The sequence below is a fragment of the Carlito syrichta genome, unplaced genomic scaffold (genome assembly GCF_000164805.1).
Source record: "Carlito syrichta isolate Samal-C Ts95f unplaced genomic scaffold, Tarsius_syrichta-2.0.1 Scaffold303959, whole genome shotgun sequence".
NCBI lineage: Eukaryota > Metazoa > Chordata > Mammalia > Primates > Tarsiidae > Carlito > Carlito syrichta.
This window is the reverse complement of record NW_007248055.1, coordinates 352231-363795: the sequence shown is the minus strand read 5'-3', so window position 1 is coordinate 363795 and position 11565 is coordinate 352231. Positions and strand designations below refer to the sequence as shown.

Here is an 11565-nt window from a genome sequence, read left to right as displayed (position 1 = left end):
TGTGTGTGTGTGTGTGTGTGTGTGTGTGTGTGTGTGTGTGTGTGTGTGTTTCTGGATTCTCTGTTCAGTTTCATTGATTTATGTGCCTTTCACTCCAGTAATACCACACTGTCTTTATTAATGTAGGTGTATAATAAGTCTTAAGTTGGGGATACTGATTCTTCCCACTTTATTCTTCATCAGAATTATATTTAGCTATTCTAGTTACTTTTTGTTTTTATATAAATTTTAGACTAATGTCTATATTTACAAAAAATCTTGCTGGGATTTTGATAGGGTTTGCATTCAACATATCAATTTAGGGAAAATTGACATCTTTGTTGAATCTTCCAATCCCTGAACATGGTATTTCTGTTTATTTAGATCTTTTATTATTTCTTTCCACAGTGCTGTGTGGTTTTCGGCATACAAGTCCTATATATATTATTATTATTATATTAACACTTTTTTGGGAAAATTATAAATGATATTGTATCTTTGTGTTTCTGCATGTTCATTGCTGAAAAGCTTATATTTGTATGTTTTTCTTGTCTTCTCACTGAGTTCATTAGTTAATTCTAGATTTTTGTAGATTCTTTGAGAATTTTAATGTAAAACTCATGTCACTTGCAAATTTCTATGCTTTTATTATATCCCTTTCTTGTTTTATTGCACTAGGACTTAATAGCACTATGTTGAAAGAGGGTGGTTACAGACATCTTTGCCTTGATCTCAATCCTACAGAAAAAACACTTAGACTTTCACCCTTAGGTGTAAAATTAGCTCTAAATTTTTTGTAGATGCTCCTTGTCAAGTTGAAGATATTTCCCCCATTACTTTTTTTTTGAGAGTTTTTATCATGAAAGGGTGTCAAATTTTGCCAAATGTACTTATGCGTTGTTTGATATGATGATTGTGATGTTTCTTCTTTAGCTGTTATTGTGGTTGATTATATTACTTTTTAAAATATGAACCAGCCTGTGTCCCTGAATAAATCACACTTGGTCATGGTTTATAATTTTTAAAATATATTGCTGAATTCTATTTGCTAATATTTTTTGAAGGGTTTTGTATTTATATTCATAAGAGTTGTTGGTCTCTCTTTCTCAGGAGAGAGTTATAACTTGGTTATATTAGCTTCAAAAGATTTTGGGAAGGGTTTACTCCTCTTCTGTTTTTTGGATGATATTTTGTATGATTGATGTTCTATAAATGTTTGATAAAATTTTCCAGTGAACTATCTAGGCCTGGAGATTGTTTTTTTGGGGGGAGTTTTAAATTTAAATTAAAATTTTTTTAGTAGTTATTGGATTCCTATGACCTACTTTGTATTAGGTGAGTTGTGATAATTTATATTTTTAAGAAACTGATCCATATTGTCAAATATGTCAAATTTATGTTTGTAGAGTTGTTCCTAGTGTTCACTTGTCCTATGGATGTCTGTGAGGTCTGTAGTAATAATCCTTTATTTCATTTCACTGACACAATTAGTGGAGACCTTGCTATTGACCGGGATGAAGGTTTTGGCTCTATATTTGGATTTCTGTGATACATGTAAGCAAGGGTATTGGGGGCCTTGTCACAGCTTCAGAAGGGTGGCAGTCTAGGCTCCTCTTCCAGTTCTTTTTGGCATGAGTGGGAGCAGTGCTACACTTTTTTCTGTAGGGTTTGTCTGAAGTAGGGCAGTTATTTTCTAAAAAGTTTTTATTTTGCTATGCTACCCCTTTCTTGGTCCTTTGTCTGGAGATAATGTGTTTTTGTCAGGGCATTTTTGTCTGTAACTGTTGGCATTTCCAGGTTGTTGTCTTCTTCACCTGCAGATTTGAGATGAGGCAAAAAGACGAAGGGAACTTAACTATTCCATCATTCCCTGGATTTCAACATCCCTAGCTGGTTTGTATTCTGACTGATGTAAGATGGTGTCTCATTGTGGTTTTAATTTGTCTTTCTCTGATCATTAGTAATGTTGAACACTTTTTCATTTGTTTGTTGGCACCTTGCATGTCTTCTTTTGAGAAGTGTCTGTTCATGTCTTTGCCCACTTTTTGATAGGGTTGTTAGTTTTTCTTATGTAAGTTGTTTAAGTTCCTTGCAGATTCTAAATATCAATCCTTTGTCTAGGGCATATTTTGCAAATATTTTCTTCCATTCCATGGGTTTTCTGCTCACTTTTTTGTGGTTTTCTCTCTCTCTCTCTTTTTTGACTGTAAAGAGACTTTTTAGTTTAAGTTCCATTTGTCTATTTTTGTTGCATTTGTTTTTGGGATCTTCATCATAAATTCTTTGCTTAGGCCTATGTCCAGAATGTTTTATAAGTTTTCTTTTAGGATTTTTATGGTGTGAGGTCTTACATTTATGTCTTAATCCATCTTCAGTTAGTTTTTGTATATGGTGAGAGGTATGGGATCCAGTTTCATTCTTCTACATGTGACTAGCCAGTTTTCCCAGCACCATTTATTGAATAGGGGTGTCCTTTCCACGTTGTTTATTTTTGGCAGTTTTGTTGATCAGTTATTTGTAGGTTTGTGGCTTTATTTCTGGGTTCTTTATTCTGTTCCATTGATTTATTTTTTATTTTTTTACCAGTGTCATGTTTCAGTTACTATAGCCTTGTGGTATAATTTAAAGTCAGGCAATGTGGTGACTTTTTACTTAAGATTGTTCTTTTTACTTAGGATTGCTTTAGCTATTTGGGTTCTTTTTTTGGTTCCATATAAATGTTAGGATTGCTTTTTCTAATTTTGTGAAAAATGATGTTGGTATTTTGATAGGGATTGTGTTGAATCTGTAGATTGCTTTGGGAAGTATGGTTGTTTAATGATATTGATCCCCTCCTATCCACAACAGCCTCTTCTTAGTTCCTAGAACACACTGGACTCTTTTGCCTTGGGTTCTTGATATTTGTTTCATCTTCCTGACACACACTGTCCTTACTCTTCGCTTCAAATGCTATCTTTGCTTGCCTGTTTCTTTCTCACCACTTAGCTATAAGCTCCATGAGGGCAAGAACCATGCACAGCAAAGACTCAGTATCTAGCACAGTACCTGGTACATAAGCATTTAGTAAATATTTGTTAAATGAATAAAAATATGGTGAATACAATCTTCTAAGATTGTGTGAAACAAACTTGTCTCTTTATTCTCTGCTTTGCTAAGTGACATCAAGGCTTCCAGCTACTAAGAAGTCTTGATAACAAAACTGTAATTCTCTTATTTATGCTTTTTTCTGAAACTTACAAAGTATCTATATTGAATGTATATTGGCTTTGTAGTTAAAAAATATACAGCTCAGGTGTGTATATTTATAAATACATACTTGCACTCACACAGACAGATATGTAAATATTTAGAACCTTGACAATGTAAAAATAAACCTAAAAATTGGGAGGTTTAGTGTTAAGAAAATTACAAAAGCTATGTAAAGCAGAAGTCAGTTGATGCTATCTAAATTTGAAGCATGATGTTAAAAAAGAGCTTCAACTTCTTAGCTTTTGTAATCTTTTTTCTTAATTTTAGAGAGTTCTTTCAAGAAATTATCTTTCTTATGGAAAATCTGTTTCTTTAATTTTATTTTTATTTTATTTTATTCTATTAAATTCAAGTAAAATTAAGTATGCTTTTTCTTTAAATATATGTAAATAAGTTCTGTCACCCAGAAATACTTCTCATATGTGCAGAGGTATGCATGTGTAAGGATTTCCATTGCTTACTGTTTCTAAGAATGAGAGTAGAAATGGATACATTATAGCTCGCTATTCTGTGTTTAATACTGATATTAATATATGTGTAGTGACAAGGGGAAACAATAAATGAAACAATATATTGTAAAATTATTAAATGAAATGAAACAATATTAAATGAAACAATATATTAAATGAAAACAATATAAATGAATGAAACAATATATTGTAAAATATATTAAATGAAACAATATATTAAATGAAACAATATATGAAATGAAACAATGAAACAATGTATTAAATGAAACAATATATTGTAAAATATTACATATGTCACAATACATTTTTCAAAGATGAAAAAACTTGAAACTTATATACAACCACATATATATAAGAAAGTGTACGTATATTTGGTTTTATATAGAGAAAGCCTAGAAGAATACATACCAAATTCTAAAAAACAGGCTAGAGAATACTATGTAATGCATGATCCTTTATTATATAGCTCATGATTTTTTTCCTCTCACCTCTCCCCCACAGGAATAAATGAAGAAGAGGAGAAGAAAAAAGAAAAAAGCAAAGAGAAAATCAAATTGAAAAAAAAAAGGAAAAGGTATTTTTTAATAGCATTAAAAAAAAATAAAGCAGGACTATTAGTTTAGAATGGGTTATTTTGTTTTTCACATATAATCTAGTTAATTTAATGTTAATTTTTTTCTTAATGAGAGTTAGATGTTCAGTTGTTTTAGTAAAATAACAAAGTCCTTCATGTTAGGAATCAAAACTAAACTCAAGGCTAGTTGTGGTGGCTCAACCTGTGATCCCAGCACTTTGAGAGGCCAAGGAGAGAGTATTGTTTGAACCCAGAAGTTCGAGTCTAGCCTGGGCAACTTGGTGAGACCTTGTCTCTGCAATTTAAAAAAAATTAGCCAGGCATGGTGGCACATACCTGTAGTTCCAACTACTTGGAAGGCTGAGGCAGAAGGACCTCCTGAGCCCAGCAGGTCAAGACTACAGTGGTCATGATCTTGCCACCACACTCCAGCCTGGGCAACAGAAGGAGACTGACTCCAAAAAACAAAAACAAAAATAAAAAAGTCAATCTTTATCCACCTTAAATTTTCTTTTTGAAACAAATCAAGGTATAAATAAATAATATTTCCCTCCCTTTACATATTCTGTTTGTTTTCTGGCTTTTTAAGCTGTAGAACAACACCTAGGCTTTTAATTGGACATAAGTCTAAACTCTTCACATATATTTTGTCCGCATATATATGAAGTTGACAGAAATATTTGTATTCTTGTAATAGCATTAGCGTGGCTAAGAAATTTAATTAATAGAATTTGACAGAACTTGTGATGCTAAAAATTTCTTCAGGCCTTTCACAGCCCTCATCAGCCTCCTTTTGTCTTATACTATTAACTCCTATAACAACTAACTGAGGGGGCTCGGTGGCTCAGCCTTTAATCCCGCGCCTTGGGAGGCTGAGGTGACTGGATTGCCTGAGCCTGTGGGTTCGAGACCCGCCTGGGCAGCGAGACCTCATCTCTACAATAAATCAAAAAATCAGCCAGGCATGGTAGCACGCGCCTGTAATTCTGGCTACTCAGAAGGCTGAGGCAGAAGGATCGCCGGAGCCCGGCAGGTCAAGGCTGCAACTAACTGGTTAAAGAAATTAATCAAAACTAGTAAGTAGCAATTTCTTCTCTAGTTATTGAATGTAATTTCATTCATACTAGCATAAATATACACATATAAACATTCTTTAAGTCACTTGACCATAGTCATAGCTAGTGTGGACTAAGTTTTCTCACTGAATAGGTTCTATTAAACAGGTATTGTCACTTTGTAGTTTGTGTGCAGTATTTAATATATATATTTTAACACCTGTGGTATCTTATAAATTGAAAAAGTTAGCTCACTTTCAAGTGTTGGGAGATAAATAATTATCTTTAATATAAAAACTAATTAAAGTAGGATTCAGAATTTCTGATTTGTGCCAGTAAAAATTCTAATACAGACAGTCCCCAAGTTATGGTGCTTCGACTTATGATTTCTCAACTTTACAATGGTGCAAACGTCGTACACTTTGGGTAGGAACTTTACTCTGAGTACCCATACAACCATTCTGCTTTTTCTTTCAGTACAGTATTTAGTATTGCATGAGATATTCAATACTTTGTTATAAAATAGGCTTTGTGTTAGATGATGATTTTGCCCAGCTGTAGTCCAATATAAATGTTCTGAGTGTATTTAAGGTGGGTAAGGGTAAGCTATTAATATAATGTTCAGTAAATTAGGTGTATTTAAATGTGTTTTCAACTTAAGATATTTTCAACTTAAGATTAATTTATCAAGGTGTAACCCCATTGTAAATCAAGGAGCATTGTATACTTTTGAGGCCTTGAGCCTCAAAGACCTGAAAATAAATGAACGTTCCCCACACTTAGCAGAGACAATGCTAGCTAATAGTGTTGCTATGTCAGAGCCTAAAATTTTCCCTTAAAAATGAGAATCCAGGACCAAAAGCCAAAGAAAAAAATACAGGCAGAGAAGAAGCTCTAGTCAGGTCAAGTGAAGCAGGGTCTTTAGAACAAGAAAACAGACAAGGTTTGAGAACAAATAGCAGCTGAAGAGGGAGGGGAGCAAAAAATACATGAGAAAGCAAGCTTACATGGACAGAAGTCTAAATAGACAGACAAGGAGGAGAAAGGAATACAACATTACACGAATGAGGGAAAACTTGGAGTCACTAAATGACGAAGGCAGTCAAGGAATATTTATGCAAGTCACTATAGAGACACAAGGCCTTGAAGCCCTGTGGTCTCATGCATTTACTCTGGCACCTCCTTTATGTCTGTCTTGGGCTTCCTTAGTTTGAGCCTAAATTCCTATTATTTAGATCACTGAACTAAATAACCCTTGAAATGCCTTTTTTAAAGCTTAAATTAACTCCGTTTCTGTCTTGTCACACATATTTTGAGTCTCAGTACAGGTAGAGTATTGCATACCTCTTTGTATAAGATCTTAAAAGATTACTTTTCCAGCCAGGCTCGGTGGCTCAGCCTGTAATCCCGCGCCTTTGGGAGACTGAGGTGAGCGGATTGCCTGAGCCCGAGACTCGCCTGGGCAGCGAGACCTCATCTCTACAATAAATCAAAAAATCAGCTGGGCGTGGTAGCGCATGCCTGTAATTCTGGCTACTCGGAAGGCTGAGGCGGAAGGATCGCTGGAGCCCAGCAGGTCGAGGCTGCAGTTGCACTCCAGTCTGGGTGACAGAGTGAGACTCCAACTCAAAAAAAAAAGATTACTTTTCCTTTTTTTTTTTTTTATTAGAAGGAATTCTACAGTTTTTTTTCCAATTTAGTGCAGAGTACTATTGTTTTTACAGCACAGTGATAAATTATCCTTTTCCATTTATAGAGAGTATTTATTTAAAAGCATTCTTTTTGTAACTAATGAAAATTATTTTGAAATACAAATACTCATTTGTATTACTCTGCATCTAAAGGGATCAAGTACTTTAACCTGAAAAATCAAACCAATTAACAAAAGTGCTTTTATTTTGCTAACTGTCAGCTTTTATTCATTTATACCAGAATACAATTTTAGCCCTCTTATAAATATATAATTGCATCCTCTTGAGGCTCTTTTGAGAGAATACACTATCGAGTTACTATATATACAGCTTATTTGTGTGCATTAGCTTGGTAAATGCCACTTGGTTTGCCTTAAAGATTTTGAAGGGTATGACCCCAAGAAAAACTGAAAAACCACAGGAAAATAATTTTAAAATAAATTAAAACTCATTACTAGGGTTGAGCAGAACAGAGATATTAGTTTTGTAAGTTTCTGTGACCAAATCACAAAAATTCTGAATTCAGCATTTTGAAAGAACATAAATATATGAAGCACATTTTGAGTTTCTTTATGTTTATACCCCCACCTTACTACAAGAAGAACTTAAGGCAGCCCAAGTTCTGTTTAGTTTTACTTATCGGTCATAAGTGCAATTATCAGTCAGTGTGTACTCTTGCCCATAGGTCTTATTCATCTGGTTCCACTGAAGAGGATGCTTCAAAACAGAAGAAACAAAAATGTCAGAAGAAAGAAAAGAAAAAAGAAAAAAAGAGTAAATCAAAAAAAGGGAAGCATCACAAAAAGGAAAAAAAGAAGAGAAAAAAGGAAAAGCATTCTTCCATCTCTAGTAGTTCTGAATTCTCCAAAAAGTAACTGAGACTTTGGCTTAAGCCATTACATTTAAAAATTCATTTTTAAAAATTGTTTTCCCTTCCTTGGAATTTGCTATATATTATGCTTTGCAATAAATCATAGCCTTTTCCATAAAGACATTTTTTAGATGTGGGACCATTATCCCTCTGGCAGTATATTTTTAATGTGCTATGACTATCTAGTATTAAATCAGTCTTGTTACTTGATAGCCATACCCCAAGTATAGCTATTTGTACATACTAAACACATGTGTGTCTTTGTATGTTTGGCTACTGTTGTTACTTCATAAGTTGATTGTAAAATGACTTCACTACAGTCAACACAGGTAATCTGGGTAATCTACCTAGCATAGTTAATGACTATTGCTGAATCAGGTGACCACCTTCCAGTGATGAAGCTAGTAGGGGGTAATGTTTTGCTCTTGACACTGAAAATTTAATAGCTTTATATACTAAGATGTAATGTATAAAGATAGTGAAATTCTTCACTGTTCTTAAATCTTAGACTTTTAAAAAATATATCACAGAAGATGAAGCTGCTTAATGGTCTCAACTAGGACTTTTTTAATGAATGGTATCTGCAGAATGATGATGATTAAAATATTTATAACAAAACTTCACTGTTTTATGACGTACAGAGTTTCTAGTACCTGCCTCCTTGTTTTTGTAACAACTAAGTACTTCTTCCTTGTTTAAAGAGACAGGTTTAGTTCAGCCTGTTAGTAAGTCTCGCAAAGATGATGCCGTGTTGGTCAGGATTTTTAGGATAGACTCCTGGGTTGTTTTACAAATGTGCCATATTGGCATGTATTAAGTGATACCTCAGACTCAGAAATTTTTATTTAGGAAGACAGCTAAATCTTCATTAGAACTGATTTTTATCGTATTCTATATGTAAACTTTATGATGCTTGTTTCTATGAGTAATTTGGAAATTTTTATAAATGTGGGCATATATATTAGCTTTGTCTGAAATAATTTGTAGTTTTAAAGCAAATTTTACACTGAACTTATGGTTTTGTAAATGACCAGTTTGGAATGTTTCTGTATTTTACTTTAGTCACAAACCTCAGGAGTAGTGACAAAAATTTAGAATTAAGAGTTTTATTCTGTACTTTTCAAAACTTAAGAGCCAGGCAGTTGTATCATGAAATAATGGAAATATTATATGGGTAAGCATTTTCAAACATGAATTAGTAGATATAATTGTTTCTTAAATTTTTATTTTCACATTGATCAGTGTTACTTACTTTGCTTAATACTTAAGTATTCCTTATGCCCAATATGGTAAATACTTATCATGTTGTAGAAGCATCAGAAGTCAACCAGTTATCATGGCACAGCACCAAAGATTGCAAATACCTCATTATGGTGCACTTAAAATGTTCTAATTGGAAACCTGCAGACATGACTGCAGATGAACTCATAACGGTGAAATCAGGTAAGTACATTACATTTCTAGCTCACAGGCTAGAAAGGTTTGCTGAGTCTTCTTTCACCTGGCACTCTACCCAGAATACCTGCAGTAAGACTCAGGGAGCCTCATAACTCCTCTTAACACCTGCTTACCCGTGCTTAGGTTCCAGAGAAGCTGTACCCACACCACTATTCTAGCATTGTAGCCATGGAAGCTCTTGCACCTTCAGCTTTTCTGTAACCTAATTTAGTCATTTGGCCCTCTCAACAAGAAATTCTTTTAAATAATTCAGTCAGTTTGGAGAGAAACACAGAGCCATTAGGATTTTAAGGATTTGTTTTCCCTTCATTACTTATTTTATGAAAAGACAGTTATGATAAATTTTTTACAATAAATTTTAGAAAAAGCTTTTTTAAAAATGAGGCTGGTCCACATGCAGTAGTGCTTCTCCACTCCGACTGCTTCACTTTACTATAGCTTTAAATAACGTACATAAAAATTTTAAAAATGATTAGACAATACTACACACAGAGGGATGGCCTCATCCCACTGGGATAAAAATGAAAGTAATTGTAGTGAAACAATGAATTGCGTTATTTGTAAGTTTTATTACTGTTGATTGTAGGGATTGTAAATTGGCTCATTAGATTTGTTTTCTGAATAATGTTCAATTAATAATGATTCGGAGAGTAAAAGTCAGCCCTCATTAACTAATATAGTATGCAAATTAAAACACTTTAATGCTCAGTAATTTTTTCCCAGAAATAATCTTAGAATTATCCTTAAGTAAATTTACCATAACTTCAGCAGAGTTTATGAAATATCTCATCTGAATAAAAATTATTTTTACTAGTTTTCTTCTAAAATGATATTATTATTATTGAGATTGCATGCAAATCTTAATAATACATTTTAGGAGAAAATTATTGACATTCCATCCTGGGCAGTATGTAACAAAAGGAAAACTGAATTTAATAGTAAATATCCCAAAGTCCTAGTCACTCTTTGTTGAAGTCCTGGACCTTCAACAAAGTCATTTAGCCTCTCTGGGCCTTGGCATTTTTATTAATAAAATATTATACTAGATTATCTCTGAGATAACATCTAGTCTTTAATATATATGATTATCCATAGTCTAGTAAATTGTAAGTTATATTATTCATTTTATAAATTGTGATAGATAAGCAGCTAGCATTCAATAATAGCAAAGGTTGAATTTATTGATACAGCTGTTAAACACATTCAGCTTCTTTAAACAGAAGTCATTTTCACAAGATGCAGACAGAATCTGTAATCAGATTTGCATCTGTAAGCAGATTATCTGAACACTTTGAGGCTGTTGTTTTTGGGTTGATGAACCTACCCCCACATGGTTTGCCCATTTTCTCCATATCCTCTGTTATCTGGCTAATATCTCTCTGAGGTATCCCTAATTCTTCATGCTTAATACATTTACATCTTTGGTTCTCATCTTCATTTACATCTTTTATTCTCAGAGGCCAAAACATCAATAAATGAGAAGTAAAATAATTATATTATATATATCTGTATTTACTACTCACTTTGTCTAGATTTATACAACCCTGGATCACATTCCATGGTAAACTGGATTGAAGAATTGTTGATAAAAATGCCATTGAGTACTTTCTTCAACGAACATTTATTGAATACCTAGACACATTTGCTTCCCTGAAGGAGCTTATGGTTTAGTTGGTCGGAAAAAAATACTAGAGCACACTGTTGAGGGCAGTAATTGTCCTGAACATGGCTTTATAGAAACACAGAGGGACACCTAACCTAGTCTGGAGAAATTTGAAGATGCTACCCAGACAAAGTAATGCCTGGATTGGATTTTGATTCAGACGAAGTAATGCCTGGATTGGATTTTGATTGAAGATAAGCATGAGGGTTATAGTTTCTGACCTCAACTATCTCCTCCCAACTCCTCTAAAAATAGTTCCTGACAGAGTGGGTACTGTAAACAAAGATCACATATAGAAAAAAGTAGTGTTGTATATGTGTTAAGAATTATAAGCAATCTGGGGTTGCTGGTGTGTCATAGGTGAGGCAGGAAGTGGTAAGAACTGAGAATAACATTTTAGCTACTCCAGAACAAGAAAAGGAAGTCTTATGTTCCGTGTTTGGGAGCTTGGACTTTACTATGGGAGCAATGAGACACCATTAGAGTTTTAAGGAAGGAAATGACTTCTGTTGGGATTCGGTTTCATTCATTTCATAACCCAATTAATCCTATATT

General features: G+C 33.6%; 1 protein-coding gene across 1 annotated transcript in view; it reads left to right on the top strand.

Annotated features, from left to right (window-relative positions):
• The window catches only part of SREK1IP1 (SREK1 interacting protein 1), a 73543-nt gene extending 64574 nt beyond the window's left edge, over positions 1–8969 (top strand). The window contains exons 4-5 of the mRNA XM_008059225.2: positions 4200–4272; positions 7704–8969. Coding sequence (XP_008057416.2) covers positions 4200–4272; positions 7704–7893 — 263 coding nt within the window. The 3' untranslated portion in view covers positions 7894–8969. The remainder of the gene's footprint in view (positions 1–4199; positions 4273–7703) is intronic.
• The last annotated feature ends 2596 nt before the right edge of the window (positions 8970–11565 follow it).